We start from the raw sequence: 23,342 nt of genomic DNA, 5'->3' as shown, positions 1-23,342 counted from the left end.
TTATAAATGAGGCTTTTCAGACAACTCATACCAAACTGATCTATCTGTGCTGTGTAAAATGTGAAATGCTGAAAACAGTAAATTCTGTAAAGAATCAAAACAAAAAACAATCACAAACTACTTCAGTGAAAACAGTAACTTCCTCATACATAATATTTTAGATATTAATATTTATATATATATATATATATATGTGTGTGTGTGTGTGTGTTGGTGAGTACTTTGTGTGGGGCAGGACCCTGTTGGTTGCGTGGGTGGGTGACATTTATCAGTCAGTTAAACAGAAGCTAAGCCCCTCCCACTGAAAAGTAAAAGTACTCACTGGGAAGAGCTCGGCGGTGGACTGGTTGCAGTGCATGGAGATGGGAGAGGTGGTGTAGAGGGAGTTCAGCACCTCCTCACTGAACTGATCCCAGGATACGGAGGAGAACTCCTCCTCCACAGACCTCTGAGAACAGCTGCATCCCTCTCCTCCGTGAAACCTGCTCACCAGAGCATCACCAGGGGTTTAGTGAAAAGAGACCAACAGTTACACTCATAAATAAACACTCAGGGTCTGTAAAGTTAAAGAGATGATAAAAACAAAAAAGTGACTTTAGAGAACATTCAGTTCTCTAACAAACGTTTGATTGATCACATTATAAAATATCACAGGGTTAAATGTGACAGATCAAGTGGTTTTTTTAAAGGGTTAAAGAGTTTTGAGTTAAAGTAGCTTTAAGTTGCTTTTCTCTGCTACCAAACACTATTATACAAAATTACGTATTTGCATCGGATATTTTGTACTTGGCACTATTCCAAATATAATATTAACCTTTTTAGACCCTGCGTTTCACTTGTGAAGAAAAGGTGTATATTTAAATATGATAATAATGTACTTAAATTATATGCAAATATTTAAAGTATTTTTTTTCCTTCTTATACTTACATTTTACTTACTTAATCTGTATTTCAATACAATTTGAAAACGTATTATTTATTGGCTGTGCTAATTTTGTACTGGTGATGTACCAAATAAAAATATATAATGTGTCCCATGAGCCAATATTTCAGCAATAAAACTGCACTTTAGTGAAATTTGCTACCAAAACATTAATTTTATGTTGCTCAGACAAATTGTTCAGACAAACTGTGCTGATGAACCTTTTATGTGTTAAAACTAGACTTTACTTTACTTTAGTGTATAAGTAAAATCATCAACAGCTAATTCATATTTTTTTTTAATCAGTGGAACATCATTCGGGTCTGAAAGGGTTAATGTGAAAGACAATAAATAAATAAATAAAATGGCAGAACATTGATCTGGACAAGCCTGAACTGTAGGTAATAATGTTTTGGTATGTTTTTTATATAATTTAAAATTTTGTCAATTTATAATTTTTTACAGAAACAATTGTAATAAGGTAAAAAATATACTTAATTTTAGAAAATATGTTTTAGTCTACTCAAAAGGGGTAACGATATGTGTATATGTGTATATGTGAATCATCATGGTGCAGAAATTACAGTTTGCAATGCTGGTGATCAATAAGATATTAACTAGTAGGTACTAGCATGAGTGCTAATATTTGCCTTAAAGGACCACTATGTAACAAATTTTCAGTATTAAATGATAAAATGATCAGGATGTATCATCAGATATTATGGAAACATGTTGAGTGAAAGCACTGGTAGCTCTTGCCAGCACGGATTCAGCAGTACGTTCCTATTTTAAATGTGCAGGCCGTTCCGAGTTTTGTGTTTGTTTCCTCCTGCTGCTCGTTCCCCAACACTAACTCCACCCACCGAGGTTGCCAGTACTACAGCAACGCAGCACAGCAAAGTAGCTAGCAGGGCTGGTTCAGCTAAACCTCCGCTGCTACACAGCTTAAAAAAGCCTCAGCATGTCTCAAAAAAGCTCAGTGACCAAAGCAGGGATATAACAAGAGTAAATATTGGCAGTGAGTTTAAACGGTGGAGACTTAGAGCTCAAAAGACGACAAGACTGACCCAGAGCTGCTACTTTTCTCCTGAACAGGTAAGCTAACTGGCTAGCTAATTCAGTCTGGTACTTTCACAGAGCCGCGGTCCGACACAAACCGCGGGGCTCGCATGGTCCGACACACCGCTTTAGCTCTCCCTCCTGTAACATACAGTCAATATAAATCTAGATACTGGTTTTAGAAGAGTTTAAAATTGCTGTATTTCTCCTCTCCTCTCGCTCGTACTCTCCGCCTCTTCTACTAGTCTAAACGTTGTGTAGATTCAGCCTGCTGAATTTGGCAACCCAAATAAGTTCAGTGGCTGGGGAGGGGTGGGCGGAGCAGACTACTCTCTGTGGTGTTTTGAAATTGCTGCTATAGCCATTTCACACGCTCGCTCTCAGGTCCTACATAATGCACCTTTAAATGTACAGAAAACTAAAAAACTGTCTAAAAATCTGTATTAGCCAAAATCACATGGGCCATTTCGGGACCGAATACCTGTTTAATTGGCCCGGCTCTGATTTGAATTTAGACCCAATTCTGTCTCAAAGCTCAACTCACATCTAGGCCAAAGGCGGCATGTTTCAACTCCCCGGTTGCTGAGTATAATATAGGAATCTGCCCAATTCTGCAGGGTGATGCTGCCATATATCAGCCAGGCTTGGGCCAATTCTTTATACTCTGTGTTTTTTTTTATTATTTAAATTTAAAAGGAAAGTGAGTAGAGATGGATAAATATGGGTGAATAAATAAAAAATAGCATGAACGATGTGATGTTCTGTACCTGTTTATGAGGCTGAAGTATTTCTTCAGGTAGTCCAGGTCTACATGGCTCTTGCACAGTTCCAGCTGAGTGCGAGGATAGTAGTGCACATAGTTCACACACATCTCCTCCATGATCCCAAACCCACCCTACAGGAGAACCAACACACACACACACAGTGAACTTAAATATACAGTACAGGCCAAAGTTTGGACACACTTTCTCATTCAATGCGTTTTCTTTATTTTCATGTCTATTTACATTGTAGATTCTCACTGAAGGCATCAAAACTATGAATGAACACATGTGGAGTTTTATGAACTTAACAAAAATGAGCTGAACCTCCACAGTCACCGGACCTGAACCCAATCCAGATGGTTTGGGGTGAGCTGGATCACAGAGTGAAGAAGACAAAGGGGCAACAAATGCTACTAAACACCTCTGGGAACTCCTTCCCTCAAGACTGTTCGAAAACTTTTCATTTCAGGTGGCCACCTCTTGAAGCTCATTGAGAGAATGATGAAGAGTGTGCAAAGCAGTAATCAGAGCAAAGGGTGGCTATTTTGTAGAAACTAGTATATAAAACATGTGTTCCTCATAGTGTGTTCGTTCATAGTTTTGATGCCTTCAGTGAGAATCTACAATGTAAATAGTCGAGAAAATAAAGAAAACGCATTGAAAAAGAGATGCTGTTTCCAAACTTTTGGCCTGTACTGTATATATATGCATATATTTTAAATTAAGATTTTCCTAAATTTATTTATATAATTTTATTTACAAAAATATTACTTAACCAGACCACAAAAGATATGATAGTATTATTTTTTTTGTTATATCAATTGCTTTGCAGAATAATTCTACTTTGAATGTAATGATCAGGTGATTAAAATGTGTAGTATTAAGCACACAGCAAACACAGGTACTGAGTTACTGCAGCTCAGAAAATGATGCTTGTTCTTACAGCCTACAACACAGAGGACAGATAATTAATCATAATACTGTATATGTTCTACTGTACAAGTTTACCTAATGTAGTCGGGGGGGGTGGGGGGTGACTACACACTGACGGTGTGTGATGGAGAATAGAGGGGCACACCCAGTATGTAAATAGATTGGCCCAGAAGCCAATGGAAGCATTTTAAACTCAGTTATTATAAATTGATTCAATTCAAATATTTCCGTTTGAATGTTATGTGTGCCCACAAATGTTCATCTAACTCAAAATATTCAGTAAAGTTTGGAAATATCCAATTTTATGTAAAACTGGCTTAATTTTTTTGAGTTCAGACAAAAGCCCTATCCAGACATCATTTTCTCTTTTATGGGGGTCCTCTGTGATTTAGTCCCGTCCGGACGCACATCTCTGAGTTTCGTCTTCTCTTGTTTAATAAAATAGATATTTGTCCACTGCTGTGCACAGTAGTTACATTTTGGGCGCACTCCGTTTCCACGAAGATCCACGTTAAAAACACAAGAGTGAGTGGAAATGGAGGAGCTACTGAACGTGATGTCATGTGACAAAAAAAAAGCCTAAAAACTCACTGGTCCTCCTGTTTTTACAATTGCAGTCCGGATGCAGGAGTTTAATCACTAAAGAGTAAAGTGTAAAATATTGTGATAGGGCTAAATAGTGTGTTTAATGTGTATGCTGGGAAGTTAAGAAATTTGTTTTAATATTGCAGAATAATCAGTTTAAATCAGGGAAGAAGATACGATATAAAAATATCCTGATGCAGAACTTCTGCTCCGTGCTGAAGCTCTGTAGAGGAACTGAACTCTGGATGCTGAAGCTCCAGCTGTAATCTCTGTATGGGTGTTTACTGGCCATTCAGAGAAGATTAAATATGCGTGCCAGCCTGCTGTCTGCAGCCCAGGGGCTCTAACTTCTCACAACTACAAGTATATGTGTGTGTGTGTGTGTGTGTGTGTGTGTGTATGTGTTTATGTAATCCATATTAGCTTATGTTAGTTGGCCTGCAGGCCTATTAACCTTACACTACTGACATGTTCAGTCTAGTCTGTGTGTGTGTGTGTGTGTGTGTGTGTGTGTGTGTATTTAAAACATGAATTTTAAAAATATGTCAGGGTAAACTTTCTGATTCTCCAAGATTAAAATACATAGCGAACACTCTTTAAAAAACTTTAAAATTGATTTTAGCAATATGAATTCCATTAATAGATTAATTATTTTATTATGGAAACAACTGGAATATTAAATAAAGATTATAGTTTATGAACAGTTTAGCAGCATGAGTTTAGATGCTGTAGCTTAGAATTTACAGTATGTTTCATTATTACAAAGGATTCTGCGTGGAACTGAGTGGTCCTGGGGGCTTAACACTTGTTTGAATCCCAGTCATGCAGCTTGCAATCAGCTGCCAGAGCCCTGAGAGAGCTCAGCTGGCCTTGCTCTTGGCCTTGGGTGTGTGTTTCCAAGCCAACCCTTGAGGTAAAACTTTATTATCAATTTAATCAGGGCTCTGAGTGGTCCGGGGGGCTAAAGCGCTGCCACTATGTTTGGGAGACTTCTGTTTTGAATCCCAGTCATGCAGCTTGCCATCAGCTGCCGGAGTCCTGAGAGAGCACGATTGGCCTTGTTTTCTCTCTCTCTGGGTGGGTACAGTACAGTCATACAGTCATAGGGTACAGAGTCATTACTCCTAGGGTGATGTGGATCAGCACAAGGCTGCGTCTGTGAGCTGATGTATCAGAACCTAGTCGCTGCGATTTCCTCCGAGTGTTATATATATATATATTTCTGGATTATAGATTAACACTAAAGTCATCCTATTACGGCATATTATGTAAAGAAGTACTCAACTAAGTAAAGAAAAAGATCCTTAAAAAACTTAAAGTAATGAAGGTCTGTCAGTCAAAAACATTTTGTTTTAAACTTATTGATTTACAAAAATCAAGGTACCATTTTTAAATAGTGAACCATATTACACAGCTATCTATATTGTTACTCTTTCTAGGCATGTGTTATAACTGATTATTAATGTTTTTTAAGGCATTTTCAACCTAATTAGTAACCATTAATAAACCAATTGTAAACCATTTATAAACCATTTATAAGAAAGTCTTATTTTAAAGTGGTACCAAAATCAAATTATAACTGAGCTTTTTCCCACATGTGTTTATGGTGTTTGTGTGTGTGTGTGTGTGTACTGGTACGTGTGTGTGTGTGTGTACTGTGTATAAACTCACCACTGTAGGTTTGTTCCTGTCCTCAGTGTTGAACGTGCATTTTGTCACCAGAGCATCACCCTGCGTGAAGCACAGAGAGAGTGAAGAGAGACAGAATCACACTCTTCTAATCAGCTTTAACAATGCTGTGTATTTGCAGGAGATTATTTAAAACCGGCTGGCAGCTCTGCGCTGTGTTACTGGCAGCTCTGCGGTGTGTGTGGGAGCTGATATTGACGGTCTAAATGCAGCAGATCTGTTCTTTTGTTGGTTTCTTGCTGCCTCCAGGCATTTCCTGTGAAGTCTGTGTTATCGCTCTGGTGTTTTTCTCTTTTTTTCCGGGTCTAAATAAGTCTCTTCTCTTAGCGCAGAGCGCTCGATTGCCTCTACATGTGTAGAAAAGCTCTGCTGGCGGAGGAACTTACCGGCAGAACCGTCACCATCTTCCTCAGAACACGGATTATCTGTAAAACCAACACAGAGACATTAGTGTTTGTAAACTGATATAGTCGAATTCACCATAGAATTAGCCATAACATCAAAAACACAGACAGGTGAATCAGTGTAAAAAACGCTGGCTATCTTCTTAGAGTTGCACCTATCAAGGGAAAAAAAAGTGTTTTATTAATTTCTAATTTGATGCAGCATTGCCGAGTAGCATCATCACAGCAATAACGCTCGGAGGAAGAGCTAGCTAACATTAGAAGCAAGCTAGCTAACATTACGAGAGACAGAACTAAGGTTAGCGGAGAGGTAGCTAACATTAGCAGCAAGCTAGCTAACATTACCAGAGACAAAACTAAGGTTAGCGGAGAGGTAGCTAACATTAGCAGCAAGCTAGCTAACATTACCAGAGACAGAACTAAGGTTAGCGGAGAGGTAGCTAACATTAGCAGCAAGCTTGCTAACATTACCAGATACAGAACTAAGGTTAGCGGAAAGGTAGCTAACATTAGCAGCAAGCTAGCTAACATTACCAGATACAGAACTAGGGTTAGCGGAGAGCTTGCTAACATTACCAGAGACAGAACTAAGGTTAGCAGAGAGGTAGCTAACATTAGCAGCAAGCTAGCTAGCATTACCAGAGACAGAACTAAGGTTAGAGGAGAGCTAGCTAACATTACCAGGGACAGAACTAAGGTTAGCGGAGAGCTAGCTAACGATACCAGAGACAGAACTAAGGTTAGAGGAGAGCTAGCTAACATTACCAGGGACAGAACTAAGGTTAGCGGAGAGCTAGCTGACATTAGCAGCAATCTAGCTAACATTACCAGAGACAGAACTACGGTTAGTGGAGAGGTAGCTAACATTAGCAACAAGCTAGCTAACATTACCAGGGACAGAACTAAAGTTAGCAGAGAGCTAGCTAACATTAGCAGCAAGCTAGCTAACATTACCAGAGACAAAACTAAGGTTAGCGGAGAGGTAGCTAACATTAGCAGCAAGCTAGCTAACATTACCAGAGACAGAAGTAAGGTTAGCGGAGAGGTAGCTAACATTAGCAGCAAGCTAGCTAACATTACCAGAGACAGAATTAAAGTTAGCGGAGAGCTAGCTAACATTAGCAGCAAGCTAGCTAACATTACCAGGGACAGAACTAAGGTTAGCGGAGAGCTAGCTAACATTACCAGACACAGAACTAAGCTTAGCGGAGAGGTGCCTAACATTAGCAGCAAGCTAGCTAACATTAGCAGGGACAGAACTAAGGTTAGCGGAGAGCTAGCTAACATTAGCAGCAAGCTAGCTAATATTAGCGGAGAGCTAGCAGCAGTAGCGGAGAGCATTAGCAGCAAGTTAGCTAACATTACCAGAGACAGAACTAAGGTTAGCGGAGAGGTAGCTAACATTAGCAGCAAGCTAGCTAACATTACCAGAGACAGAACTAAGGTTAGCGGAGAGGTAGCTAACATTAGCAGCAAGCTAGCTAACATTACCAGATACAGAACTAAGGTTAGCGGAGAGCTAGCTAACATTACCAGAGACAGAACTAAGGTTAGCGGAGAGGTAGCTAACATTAGCAGCAAGCTAGCTAGCATTAACAGAGACAGAACTAAGGTTAGAGGAGAGCTAGCTAACATTACCAGGGACAGAACTAAGGTTAGCGGAGAGCTAGCTAACATTAGCAGCAAGCTAGCTAACATTACGAGAGACAAAACTAAGGTTGGCGGAGAGGTAGCTAACATTAGCAGCAAGCTAGCTAGCATTAACAGAGACAGAACTAAGGTTAGAGGAGAGCTAGCTAACATTACCAGAGACAAAACTAAGGTTAGCGGAGAGGTAGCTAACATTAGCAGCAAGCTAGCTAACATTACCAGAGACAGAATTAAAGTTAGCGGAGAGCTAGCTAACATTAGCAGCAAGCTAGCTAACATTACCAGGGACAGAACTAAGGTTAGCAGAGAGCTAGCTAACATTACCAGAGACAGAACTAAGCTTAGCGGAGAGGTGCCTAACATTAGCAGCAAGCTAGCTAACATTAGCAGGGACAGAACTAAGGTTAGTGGAGAGCTAGCTAACATTAGCAGCAAGCTAGCTAATATTAGCGGAGAGCTAGCAGCAGTAGCGGAGAGCATTAGCAGCAAGTTAGCTAACATTACCAGAGACAGAACTAAAGTTGGCAGAGAGCAAGCTAACATTAGCAGCAAGCTAGCTAACATTACCAGGGACAGAACTAGGGTTAGCGGATAGGTATCTAACATTAGCAGCAAGCTAGCTAGCATTACCAGAGACAGAACTAAGGTTAGCAGAGAGCTGGCTAACATTAGCAGCAAGCTAGCTAACATTACCAGGGACAGAACTAAGGTTAGCGGAGAGCTAGCTAACATTACCAGAGACAGAACTAAGCTTAGCGGAGAGGTGCCTAACATTAGCAGCAAGCTAGCTAACATTACCAGAGACAGAAGTAAGGTTAGCGGAGAGCTAGCTAACATTAGCAGCAAGCTAGCTAACATTACCAGAGACAGAAATAAGGTTAGCGGAGGGCTAGCTAACATTAGCAGCAAGCTAGCTAACATTACCAGAGACAGAACTAAGGTTAGTGGAGAGCTAGGTAACATTAGCAGCAAGCTAGCTAACATTACCAGAGACAGAAATAAGGTTAGCGGAGGGCTAGCTAACATTAGCAGCAAGCTAGCTAACATTACCAGAGACAGAACTAAGGTTAGTGGAGAGCTAGGTAACATTAGCAGCAAGCTAGCTAACATTACCAGAGACAGAATTAAAGTTAGCGGAGAGCTAGCTAACATTAGCAGCAAGTTAGCTAACATTACCAGAGACAGAACTAAGGTTAGCGGAGAGCTAGGTAACATTAGCAGCAAGCTAGCTAACATTACCAGAGACAGAACTAAGGTTAGCGGAGAGCTAGCTAACATTAGCAGCAAGCTAGCTAACATTACCAGAGACAGAACTAGGGTTAGTGGAGAGGTAGCTAACATTAGCACAAGCTAGCTAATATTACCAGGGACAGAACTAAAGTTAGCAGAGAGCTAGCTAACATTAGCAGCAAGCTAGCTAACATTACCAGAGACAGAACTAAGGTTAGCAGTGAGGTAGCTAACATTACCAGAGACAGAACTAAGCTTAGCGGAGAGGTGCCTAACATTAGCAGCAAGCTAGCTAACATTAGCAGGGACAGAACTAGGGTTAGCGGATAGGTATCTAACATTAGCAGCAAGCTAGCTAACATTACTAGGGACAGTACTAAGGTAAGCGGAGAGCTAGCTAACATTAGCAGCAAGCTAGCTAACATTACCAGAGACAGAACTAGGGTTAGTGGAGAGGTGCCTAACATTAGCAGCAAGCTAGCTAACATTAGCAGGGACAGAACTAGGGTTAGCGGATAGGTATCTAACATTAGCAGCAAGCTAGCTAACATTACTAGGGACAGTACTAAGGTAAGCAGAGAGCTAGCTAACATTAGCAGCAAGCTAGCTAACATTACCAGAGACAGAACTAGGGTTAGTGGAGAGGTAGCTAACATTAGCACAAACTAGCTAACATTACCAGGGACAGAACTAAAGTTAGCAGAGAGCTAGCTAACATTAGCAGCAAGCTAGCTAACATTACCAGAGACAGAACTAAGGTTAGCGGAGAGGTAGCTAACATTAGCAGCAAGGTAGCTAACATTACGAGAGACAGAACTAAGGTTAGCGTAGAGGTAGCTAACTTTAGCAGCAAGCTAGCTAACATTACCAGAGACAGAACTAAGGTTAGCGGAGAGCTAGCTAACATTACTAGAGACAGAACTAAGCTTAGCGGTGAGGTGCCTAACATTAGCAGCAAGCTAGCTAACATTACCAGGGACAGAACTAAAGTTAGCAGAGAGCTAGCTAACATTAGCAGCAAGCTAGCTAACATTACCAGAGACAGAACTAAGGTTAGCGGAGAGGTAGCTAACATTAGCAGCAAGCTAGCTAACATTACGAGAGACAGAACTAAGGTTAGCGTAGAGGTAGCTAACTTTAGCAGCAAGCTAGCTAACATTACCAGAGACAGAACTAAGGTTAGCGGAGAGCTAGCTAACATTACCAGAGACAGAACTAAGCTTAGCGGAGAGGTGCCTAACATTAGCAGCAAGCTAGCTAACATTAGCAGGGACAGAACTAGGGTTAGCGGATAGGTATCTAACATTAGCAGCAAGCTAGCTAACATTACTAGGGACAGTACTAAGGTAAGCGGAGAGGTAGCTAACATTAGCAGCAAGCTAGCTAACATTACCAGAGACAGAACTAAAGTTAGCAGAGAGCTAGCTAACTGTGGCGTGAGGAGGCGGGGGGAGTTGTGGGTCCGCCCCACGCCGGAGCACACAGCCATGTTTGTCTCAGCTGGTCCGCATGAGGACTGATTGAGCCGCCAGCTGGGACAGGCATATAAACTGAGCCTCAGCCCTCACTCAGGAAGACTTTGGACTGGGGAGATGAGAGCTGTGGCTGCACGGGCTTTAAACAAAACATAAAGAAACTTCTCTACAGACTCTAGAGCCCCATTGGGCCGAGTTATGTTTTAAGTTCCTTTTGGGTGTGGTGGAGTGTGTTAAAACCAAATAGAGGTATGTTTTGAGTTCATTTGCTCCCCGTGTCTGTGTGCTTCCTCCTTCCGGGTCACAGTGGTCACGCCCCTAACCCCAGGGGCTTACCACATAACATTAGCAGCAAGCTAGCTAACATTACCAGGGACAGAACTAAGGTTAGCGGAGAGGTAGCTAACATTAGCAGCAAGCTAGCTAACATTACCAGATACAGAACTAAGGTTAGCGGAGAGCTAGCTAACAGTAGCGGCAAGGTAGCTAACATTACCAGGGACAGAACTAAGGTTAGCGGAGAGGTAGCTAACATTAGCAGCAAGCTAGCTAACATTACCAGATACAGAACTAAGGTTAGCAGAGAGCTAGCTAACAGTAGCGGCAAGGTAGCTAACATTACCAGAGACAAAACTAAGGTTAGCGGAGAGCTAGCTAACATTACCAGAGACAAAAGGTTAGCGGAGTGGTGCCTAACATTAGCAGCAAGCTAGCTAACATTACCAGAGACAAAAGGCTAGCGGAGAGGTGCCTAACATTAGCAGCAAGCTAGCTAACATTACCAGAGACAGAACTAAGGTTAGCGAAGAGCTAGCTAACATTACCAGAGACAAAAGGTTAGCGGAGTGGTGCCTAACATTAGCAGCAAGCTAGCTAACATTACCAGAGACAAAAGGCTAGCGGAGAGGTGCCTAACATTAGCAGTAAGCTAGCTAACATTACCAGAGACAAAAGGCTAGCGGAGAGGTGCCTAACATTAGCAGCAAGCTAGCTAACATGGGAGGGGAGCTAAAGTTACCAGGGACAGAACTAAGGTTAGCAGAGAGCTAGCTAACATTAGCAGCAAGCTAACATTACCAGAGACAGAACTAAGGTTAGCGGAGAGCTAGCTAACATTAGCAGCAAGCTAACATTGCCAGAGACAGAACTAAGGTTAGTGGAGAGCTGGCTAACATTACCAGAGACAGAACTAAGGTTAGCAGAGAGCTAGCTAACATTAGCAGCAAGCTAACATTAGCAGAGACAGAACTAAGGTTAGCGGAGAGCTAGCTAACATTAGCAGCAAGCTAACATCACCAGAGACAGAACTAAGGTTAGCAGAGCTAGCTAACATTAGCAGCAAGCTAACATTAGCAGAGACAGAACTAAGGTTAGCGGAGAGCTAGCTAACATTACCAGAGACAGAACTAAAGTTAGCAGAGAGTTAGCTAATATTAGCAGCAAGCTAGCTAACCCGAGAGGCGAGCTAAAGTTACCGGGGACAGAACTAAGATTAGAGAGACTTCTCTTTTAAATGATATTTATTGAGGTCCTAAAAAGGTCTTAAAAAGCATTAAATTTGACTTTTAAAATGATGCAAGAACCCTGTAGTAGTATTTTAATTGACACCACTAATAGAAATATAATTGCATTTTACATTTTTTTGTCCTAATAAGAACAAGTGTGATTAATCGCAGTATAAAACATTGTTGTGATTAATGTGATTAAAACATATATATATATATATATATATATATACATATATATATATATATATATATATATATATATATATATATATATATATATATATATATATATATATATATATATATTTGTTTGTGTGAATGCTATATAGTCTCACATGTAATACCTGATAGTGTGTGCTGTAGTGTTTGTCCTCCTGCACCACCTCCACCTCTTTACCTCCTCTCACCAGCACAGTGCGCACCGTTCTCCCGGCCAGGTGAGTGTGCAGCTGGGAAGCAAAAATATGGATCCCCCCCTGAGGCAGAGCCTGGAGGAGAAAATGATGATTCATATTATCAATGAGTGAATGAGTGAACATCCAGCACAGTTTAGAACTCACTGCTGAATAACTCTATCCTCTGCGAAGACAGATATATATATATACAGCTCTGTAAAAAATGAAGAGATCACTTCAGTTTCTCTGATGCTATTTATAGGTTTATGTTTGAGTAAAACAAAAATTGTTGTTTTATTCTATAAACTACAGACAACATTTCTCCCAAATTCCAAAAAAAAAAAATATTGTCATTTTTTGCAAAAAAATGATAAATGGCTGAAATAACAAAAACAGATGCAGAGCTTTCAGACCCCAACTAATGCAAAGAAAACAAGTTCATATTCATAAAGTAATTTTACGTATATACAATATATAATTATATTTGGTGGAATAACCCTGTTTTTTAATCACTGTTTTTTTCATGATTCTTGGCATCATGTTCTACTCCACCAGTCTTACACACTGCTTTTGGATAACTCTATGCTTCTTTACTCCTGGTGCAAAAATTCAAGCAGTTCAGTTTGGTTTGATGGCTTGTGATCATCCATCTTCCTCTTAATTATATTCCAGAGGGTTTCAAAGAAACTCTTAATTTTAAAGTGGATTTTTTTCCAGAGCTGTATATACATAAAATGTAATTATTTTATCTAAAAAAATCAACAGCTCTTCCAGAAATCGCTAATTTCAGCTAATTGTTCAGTGATTTTGATGGATGAGTGAATAATTTTGGCTCTATAGTGTATAATTTATATTTGTGTTAGAGATGTAATGGTGCTGACCGTGCGAGTGCATGCAGGTATACAGTATCCACTGAGTGGGAAGGAGCTCTGACGCGGTGGAATCGCCATAACTGGAGTATAAACCAGACCCAGCTCCATGATCCCAGCATCAAACCGCCTCAGAGACCGGGTATACCACAGCCGGATACCCGAGGAGTCCTGACGACCTGTACAAGACATAACAACTCTGTGATACGTCTAAAATTAAATGAATATACTACTAATTTAAAACAGTTGAGATAGAAGCAACACATAGAAGCAACTATTCACAACTAACTAATCTACTAAAATCTAAAAATCATCTAATGGTTCAGAGAATCTGGAGGAATCTTTGTAAGTGGGCTAGGCAAAAAGAGGAGTCTAAATACAAAAATAGTTTCGGCAAACAAACAGTGAAAAGGCAAAAGAAACGTTGAAAATTACATAAACAAAAGCAGCGCTTAATAGAATAGCTAAACAAAAAATAGATTCAATACCCAGCGAGAAAACAATAGAAACAGAGTGGTATATATACAACACAGAACAGGTGTGTGCAATCAGAAGCTTGGTGAGCGCAAACGCCTGATCCATAATGCGTCAATTACAATGAATATCACATAGTTTCTTATTTCTTTTTTATTTTGCTGCACAGAAGTCTCTAATTGAGACCTGCTGTTGTCCATTAGAATAGAATCATAAACCAGCCAATGAAATGACAGTAGCTTAGCCCGGCCCACTGCACTGGACAAAAAATAATCCGAATAAAAAAAAATCTCAGACATTACGATATGTGTCAGCACTACAGAACACATGAGGCAAAGTAATACAAGCACAATTTTAGTAATTATTTGTGATTTAGAACAATTTTTATCATGTTTTTATCAGGAATGAAATGTTGTAAATGTTTTAATAATAGGAGAGTAGTGTCTTGTTTTGAGTGCATTACAGACAGAAAACAGCATTCTTATACTTTTCCATCAATGGAATATTACTCAAGTCTGAAAGGGTTAATCTGAAAAGTGTGTGCTGAGGTAAATAAAGGGTTAAATCAGCAGGAGTTAGATTAGAGTAGAGGTGAAGAGGTTTTTACAGCACTGAGGATATGAGTCATAACAGAGGAGCGGAAATCCAACCGCCTAATTGGTTCCGTTTGGAGAGTCTGACAGAATAAGTGTGTGTGTGTGTGTGTGCATCTGGTTTATCATATTTGTTTAAAATCAATTTGATCATAAGTGTAAACAGAGTAAACTGTACATATACTGTATGCCATACAACTACATTTATTAAATACTATATATAAAATACATACTACATGTACTGCATATCATCGCTGTCCAATGAAAAACAAGTATCTCCATTTTTGAAGATTTTTAGTTCACAACATAATTTGATCAGACAAACTGTCCATTTACAAATTTCTTAATAAACGGACCAATAGAAATATTTCAAAATGACCTAAAATTAACTCTTTTTACATCGACTTCCATTTAAAATTCAGATGTTTTTTTCTTTCTCCTGTAAGGTTGCTGTTTCAGAGATATATGTTTATGATTGGACAGCAACGATATTCATATGCGCTCATTTATCATCATCATCATCATTTATCATAAATAGCTGCACCCAAAAGGAAGTGTTGGAAATAATGATATTGATGAGAAAGATAAATGTTACCAGGAATGGAAAATGATTAATAATTATATGGACTAATATGGGCAATATTTCGTAAACTAAAAATAACTACACTGTAATCCTGGATACTCTGAATTTACTTAATCATTTCAGGCAATTTGTTGTCTTAAATATGTGTAAGTAATGTTCACTGAAAACTTGAGATGATTGAAATGATGTTTATGTGTTATATCAGTTGCTTTGCACAATAAATCTATTAGTCTAGTAATAATGTAGATTTGTATTTAGTTTTCTAAAGGTGTTCTACAATAATACACCTCTATTATATGGAACATTAGTGTATACAGAATGTCAGATTTTATCCCACACGTACGCATCTGTGTCTTTCACACAAGTTCCTAACATGGCAGCAGCCTGTGGACAAACATCATTCTCTTGGAATATAGACAATGCTTTACCTCTCAGTGGGATGTGAAGCCTAAATGAATGCAGTGAGCAGTGAACGCTGCACATGCTGTGCGTGTAAACAGCATGGAGCAGAAGCAGAGTCAGTGCTTGTGCATAGCTGTGGTAATTAGCGCTATCTGTCTAATGTATCAGATTAAACTGCGCCTTATCTGCAGTTTATCTCAAATAAAAACAGGAGTATATTTGATAGCTGGGTCAGATTGGTTGTTTTAATCCGCACCTGAGTGTGATTACTGTTTTCACACCTGCTCAATCAAACCGCACTTAAAGTACAAACCATCCTGAGCCCGTTTAAACCTATTTAAATAGTGCTGGTGTGAAAACAAGTAAAGCAACAACCTTATATATTCAGTCAGGTACAGCGATAAGGTCCATCGTTGCTTATGTTAACCCTCCTCTTATGTTCATTTTTCAGGAACAGTAATGCTGTTCCTGGATCAGTTTTACCCGGTGCATGTTTTTTAACCATCCAAAAGAAAGCAAAAAAAATACTAACTAGAAGTGTAAATAACTAATTACTAATCCCATTACTATTTATTCTATCAGTATTTACTGCAATAGTGTTCCTTACCTCTAACAGGTAATTCTTCAATTAGGATAATTCACTCATTTTCCATTAAAAAATATGTGTTCAATATTTTAAAAATGTTTCACTACTTTATTACTTTTGAAAAAACAACATATAAAACATATAAAATAGTTATATATTGAAACATAAGGTTGCAGTTTTGTTTTAGTTTTAGTTTTGCAGTGGGTGGTTGCAAATATGTGAGATTAACCATTTTTATATTATATGTTGATTACACTGATTAATTAAGGCAAGCAGAAGAAGTTTCATACTGAAAAAATACATTTTTTCTAACTATTTTTCCTAGATCTTTACACTTTAAAACACGTCAAATTGACCTGAAACATAACAGGAGGGTTAAATGCACAGCTGACAGTTGTGTATTTGTGTCATGTCCTTGCCCTGTTTTCCTGTCTGTTCTCATGTTTCTCTGTTTGTTTACCTGTTCCTCGTGCCTGTGTGTTCCCCACCTGACCTGTGCTACTCTGTGTTCTTCCCCAGTACTTTTCCATTCATGTGTCTCATTTGTAACTACGCCCACCTCGTTACCTGTTTCCCCAGGTGTTTCCAATTTCCGTTTCCCTCCTTGTGTATTTATACCCCTGTGTTTCTGTGTTTTCTACGTGGGTCTTTGCACTAATCTCTGTTGTCTTGTCTATTCCACGTTTATATTCTTGTTCTCTGATTTATTGTGCCTGATTGTTTCTCGTTTAATTTCCTTGTTTATTCTTGTTTATTTTATTGTCCAGTTTTGTTTATTTCCGTCTTGTTATAGTTTCTAGTTTCTAGTTTGTTTTGGTTTATTTCTTTATTAAATAAACCACCCTTACCTGCATTTGCGTCCGCTCCACGTCTCCCTGCCTGATCACCATGGTGATGGTGAGTGTGTGTATATTTATATACCTGAAATAATAAGAGGGTTGTGATAGTGAACTTCCAGACGAAGGAACCTAGAAGAGCCTTCTCCTCCAATCGGCAGGCCAGCATCCATGGGGTAGTAGAACGGCTGCACACACACAAACACGCACACACACACACACACAGAGTTGAGTTTAATCAGACGTAAGGTGTTTCTGAGATTGATTACACTACAAATCTTCTCAATCATCGTCTATAGGCTATCTGAGAGCGTTTGCCAGCGCTGACTCAAGCTCAGTGAGAATAACCGACCAATCACGCGTCTCTCTGCGCGGTGTGTGATGGACACTGAACCCATTTGTGAGGTGAAACATAACCCATCACCAGTCTTCTTCTTCCTCCTCTTCTTCTTCTTTTTATTTTAAAAGCCTTGAAAAAGCCATTCCAGCGATTGGTTTACGTAACTGGCCCGCTTTCTTCCTCCTCCTCCACTCGTTCGCTCTCTCCTCTCTCTTTCTCTCTCTCTAATTCTCCCTTTATCTCTCGTTTTTCCCTTTCTCTCAGGAAATGAAACATATTTCCTTTTGGATGTGCAAAAAAAAAACAAATTAGTACGATGAAAAAGGAGAGAAGCGTCAATCTATTAAAAAAACAAAAAAACAAACACAGAAAAAGCCTGATATTTCCTGCCAGTTTAATCTCATCATAATAATATGCCTAAATTGTAAGTTAATTTAAATTATTTAAATGAATGAATTTATGTGTTATACCAACTGCTTTGCACAGTAACCCTCCTGTTATGATCCAGGTCAATTTGACCTGTTCTGAAGTTTGAAGATCTGGGAAAAATAGTTAAAAGTATTTATTTTTCAGTATGAAACTATTTCTGTTTTCCTTAATTTTTGTAATCAACATATAATATGAAATAAAATGGTTCATCTCACATATTTGCAAAAACAAGTGAATTATCCTACTTGAAGCATTATCTGTTAGAGGTAAAGGAACATCATTGCACTAAATATTGATAAAATAATTAGTAATAGAGTTAGTAATGAAATGTTTACACTGATTGTTAGAATTTTTTTAGGTATCTTTTTGATAATTTAACATGCACCGGGTTAAATTGACCCCAGAGCACCATTGCTGTTCCTGATAAATTAACATAACAGGAGGGTTAAATCTACTTTAAATAAAATAGATGTCGTCATTTTATTTAGTTTTCTATTTTAATTTGTTTAAGTAAAATATAGATTTAAAATTTGAAAGATTATTCATGCTAAAATAGATAAAGAAAATAAATGCTATAGACTGAACAGTAAAACACATAACCAGCACAGAGTTAACAGTAACAGTAATAGTTACTGTAGCTCAGAAAATGATGCTTGTTCTTACAGCCTACAACACAGAGGCCAGAGTTCATCATTATAATATATGATTTATAAGTCTGGCCCGCTTTCTTCCTTCTCCTCCACTCACTCTCTTTTTTGAAAAAAAAAAAAACAAACAAAACAAATTAGTACGATGAAAAAGGAGAGAAGCGTCAATCTATTTAAAAAACAAAAAAACAAACACAGAAAAAGGCCTGATATTTCCTGCCTGTTTAATCTCATCTCTCAGGCTTGGCGCTGTCAGACAGCAGAAGCTATGATTTGTGTTAGTTTTGCTCCAGTTTAATCCAATTGGACTCTCTCTCTTTCTGTCTCTTTCTCTCGCTCTCTTTCCATCTCTCTCTCTCTCTCTCTCTCTCTCTCTCTCTCTTTCAGAATCAGGTCCAGGTTCTGCCAGAACGCCTCTGCTCTCTGATCGGCTCTCGCTGCCACTCCAGTCCCTGACTGGCAGCTTCAGAACGTGGGCGATCGATCAGCCCGGGTGTATCTTTAGCTCGAGACACCGCTCTGGATCTCGGTTTCTCGGTTGCTCTGCCCTGTCAATCATAAAGCACCATTAGAGAAAAGCTCAGAACCGGGCCGGGACACTGATGGAGATGATGACACTGAGAGCAGCATCCAACAGAGCGACAATCAATAATCAAGATCAATAATCAAGCTCCTATTGGTTACAGGTTCTTGTAAGCAGCTCTGGAAAAAAAAAGAAAGCACCTAAAATGGTGAGTTTCTTTGATTTTACCAAATTAAAAACCTGAACTGCTTGAATTTTTGCACCAGGAGTGTAAAGTATAAACTTATCCAAAATAATTGTGTAAGACTGGTGGAGGAGAACATAAAACGATGAAAAAAAAAACTGTGATTAAAAACCACCAGAGTTATTCCACCAAATATTGGAATGGTTTCTGAACTCTTAAAACTTTATAAATATGAACTTGTTTTCTTTGCATTATTTGAGGTCTGAAAGCTCTGCATCTTTTTTGTTATTTCCGCCATTTCTCATTTTCTGCTTATAAATGCTCTAAATGAGAATATTTTTATTTGGAGTTTGGGAGAAATGTTGTCTGTAGTTTATAGAATAAAACAACAATGTTCATTTTACTCAAACATAAACCTATAAATAGCAAAATCAGAGAAACTGATTCAGAAAATGAAGTGATAATTTTTTTCAGAGCTGTATATATATACGTATATATATACATATATATGTATGTATATATATTTATGAATGTGCATTTGTCTATTAAGCAAACATCTGTCTATTCATGTCTAGTTATGTCTCTGTTTGCATGTCTCTCATCTGTCTCATCTTGCGTACTGTCAAAGATGTGTGTCTGCCTGTCACAATAACTATTATTGCGTGTATGATATACAGTTCCACAAATTATTGCGATAATCAATATTATTGGCTTTTAACACTTTTATTACTTTTATTCTGCTGAAATGATGATATAATAGCATAATAATACAATTCCATAGTTTTAAAAAGTAATGACCTTTAAGAATATTCAAACATTCAAATTGAAATTGTACATTTTTTATATCCTAAAAGTAATAATATTAAATATGAAAAATTAAACTGGTGTTCTTAATCAAAGCTGACATCCTGGTCTTCCATGCTAATATAATCTTCTTGCTAAGGCAAACATTTCTGCAGACAAGTTCAAACATTGTAGAATAAGTCAACAGTGTAATGAAGACCTGTATCTTCTATAAATAAAATAAAAAATAATAAAAATTGTATTGAAAGTTGACAAACAGACTCATTCACATTATTAGACTCTCCTCAATAAACAAAATTATTAAGGGTGTGTTAATTTATTATAGAATAAGTCGATAACTTAATTATTGTGACAGGCTTATCTGTGGGTCTGCTTGACTATTTTTATATTTAGCTATCATCTGCCTGTTTACCTTTCTGTCTATCTTTATATTTGTGTGCTTGTTTGTCTTTCTATTAATCAATCATCTACCTATCTACCTATGCATTAAACATGTAATAATAATATTATTGAAATACATATTAAAAACACACCAAATACAAATGCCAGTAACAGCAGTAAATAAAAAGTACAAGTTTTTTTAGCATGAGTTTACTAAGTTAAATGAGTTAAATGAGTGAGAATCGGGTATCTGAGGTATCTAAGGTATCTGGGGTATCTGTTGTAATGGTGAACTTCACTGTGAGTTACTGTTGTTGTTGTTGTTGTTGTTGTATAATAGTTGAGTGTTTATGACTTGTAGCATTTCCTACCAGTGTTTTATCTCATCTAACACAGATTGCTTTCCCACATAATAAGCCTTTGCTTTGAATATGAATTAATTTTTCAGTCATTTCTTGATGTGGTGCTCTTTGTGGTTTGGAATTTAATTAATGTTGCGTAACATGCACTCGGCTCATCTGTTACCAACCAAAAAATACCAGAAATACAGCTTTAGCCTCCTGCAGCGGACCCTCATCTCTCACTGTGCTTTAGAAAAGCTGTTAATGCGAATAAATAAGAACTAGTTTAGTTAATTAGGGGAATTGTTTATATATTAAATCATTATTATTTGGATATTTATGTTCATTTAATATTAATATTATTTAATAACTTTTTTAGTAAATGCTATTGGTTAATGTTTAGTTAATATACAGTTACAGGAAAAAGTATGTGAACCCTTTGGGATTATACTTGGATTTCTGCATCAATTGGTCATTAAATGTGGTCTGATTTTCATCTACGTCACAACAATAGACAAACACAGTCTACTTAAACTAATACCACACAAAAACATTATATGTTTGAATGGTTTTATTGAAAACAACATGTTAACATTCACAGTGAGGGTGAAAAAAGTATGTGAACCACTAGGCTAATGACTTTTCTGAGAGCTAATTGGAGGCAGAATGTGATGAGATGTGATTGGATGTGTTGGTTAAAGCTGCCCTGCCCTATAAAAAAAAAACAGACACACTAGTTTTGAGTCTACTGTTCTGTCATTTGCTTAATGTGAATCAATCAAGAATTGTTGATTTGCATGAATCTGGAAAGGGTTACAAAAGTATCTCTAAAAGCCTTGATGTTCATGTGTCCACGGTAAGACAGACGATCTACAAATGGAGAAAGTTCAGCACTGCCTCTACTCTCCCTAGACGTGGTAAAGTCCTGTAAAGATGACTGCAAGAGCACAGCACAGAATGATCAATGAGGTGAGGAAGAATCCTAGAGTGTCAGCTGAAGACTGACAGAATTCTCTGGTACATGCTAACATTATTGTTACCAAATCTACAATAAGGAAAAACATTAAACAAGAATGCAGTTCATGGGAGGACACCAAGGAGGAAGCCACTGCTGTCCAAATAAAACATTGCTGCACGTTTGAAGTTTGCAAAAGAGCACCTGGATGTTTCACAGCAGTACTGGCAAAATACACTGTGCACAGATGAAACCAAAATTGAGTTGTTTGGAGGGAGCATTATGGTTTGGAGCTGCTTTGCTGCCGCAGGGTCTCGATGGATTGCCGTCATCAACGGAAAAATGAATTCCCAAGTTTACCAAGACATTTTGCAAGAAAAACTTAAGACCATCTGTCCACCAACTGAAGCTCAACAGTGTGTGTGTGTGTGTGTGTGTGTGTGTGAGTGTGTGTGTGTGTTTACCTCTGCTCCCAGGGCCCAGGCGGCGAGTACATGGCGGCAGTAGTTGAGGTTTGCTGGCTTCATCTTGGAGTCGCAGGAGCCGCTGTACTGAGGAACCACGTCCATTTGTGGAGAGCATTCAAACACCTCTATATGATGCACAATCGCCTCGTTACCAGGAGTCACCACCGACTCGTACTGCAGGAACAGGTACAGATACTGCTACTAAAATCACATGCTAGTTATTCACACATCAAAAAATAGACAGATTATAAGCCTGGTAGTCTGGAAGTGAGGTGTGTTCAGGTACATTTCTGGAGTTTTGCTAGTTTATCTGGGTAACAGAAAACACAGGAGCGCCACTGACTGAATACGACCTAAACAGATGCCAACAGGCTTCTACTTTTAAGTCATCTAAAGCAGTTTTCAGGATCAGGATTAAGTGAAGTCATAGACTGTATTTTTCTTTTAATTATAAAAATCCATTTAGGATGCTGTTTAGTCCAAGACTAGGCTTAATCCCTGTCTGAAAAACTGCCAAAAAGAGTTCTAGATAGATTTAGTAATATAAAGAACCATTCGAGTGGATCTAATCTATATAGAACCATCTACAAGAGGTTTTTCACCAGTGCATAAAAAGTGCATATGTTTAAACATCAGGCAAGCAGCTATCATCTTTTTTAAAAGGTGTACCGGTAGCCTAATATATCTTAAGATGTTCTTATTTATACTTTTATCATTGATATTTAGCTTTTTAATTGCTTTATTATGTTTAATGTTGTGCTGTCAATGTTAATGTATCAGTCCTGACATTGCCACGGACTCTAACGTTCAATCTAAAAACTCCACGTCACATTTAGGCTTACCCAGGTATTAAAATTACCGCCTGACCTTGCCTGTCCCTGACTGTTCTTGTAGGTTTAGCCCATTATTTAGTAAACTATCTGTGTGTATCTGTCGTGTGTTTGGCCATCATGACATAACAAGTTAATTCACACAATTACATGGAAACTTTAGCATGTTATTTTTGTTTTTAACACAAATTAATCAAATTATGTAAGGCTTTACCGAGGGCTGAGACACTCGTTTACTTTAGACCACATAAACACCTGTCGTTTATCTGTGTCTCTTTGCTGTAAAGATAATTGAAAAGGAGGAAGAAGAACCCTGTAGACAATGCATTAGGTGCAATGCAAATATTTATTACAAAGACTAAGAAAATATCTTTAAGGCAGTTCTAAATGTTGCCCATTTCGCTGTTCTGCCCTCTCCCCCTCTCACAGGGCCGGGGACCTGGTTATATAGGGTATATATGCTATAGTATATATCTGGAAACAC

The 23,342-nt window shown here is 38.3% G+C and overlaps 1 protein-coding gene across 1 annotated transcript in view; it reads right to left on the bottom strand.

The window, feature by feature from the left end:
- Positions 1-23,342, bottom strand: part of dbh (dopamine beta-hydroxylase (dopamine beta-monooxygenase)) — a 46,149-nt gene that overhangs the window by 1,519 nt on the left and 21,288 nt on the right. The window contains exons 5-12 of the mRNA XM_022680937.2: positions 22,026-22,202; positions 17,043-17,145; positions 13,496-13,662; positions 12,564-12,707; positions 6,339-6,377; positions 5,935-5,994; positions 2,749-2,876; positions 323-482 (exon numbers count right to left, since the gene is read on the bottom strand). Of these exons, the coding sequence (XP_022536658.2) occupies positions 323-482; positions 2,749-2,876; positions 5,935-5,994; positions 6,339-6,377; positions 12,564-12,707; positions 13,496-13,662; positions 17,043-17,145; positions 22,026-22,202 (978 nt within the window). The remainder of the gene's footprint in view (positions 1-322; positions 483-2,748; positions 2,877-5,934; positions 5,995-6,338; positions 6,378-12,563; positions 12,708-13,495; positions 13,663-17,042; positions 17,146-22,025; positions 22,203-23,342) is intronic.

The sequence above is a fragment of the Astyanax mexicanus genome, chromosome 20 (assembly GCF_023375975.1).
Source record: "Astyanax mexicanus isolate ESR-SI-001 chromosome 20, AstMex3_surface, whole genome shotgun sequence".
NCBI classification, from domain to species: Eukaryota; Metazoa; Chordata; class Actinopteri; order Characiformes; family Acestrorhamphidae; genus Astyanax; species Astyanax mexicanus.
The sequence above is the reverse complement of the archived record's forward strand: the minus strand, read 5'-3'. Positions and strand labels throughout refer to the sequence as shown.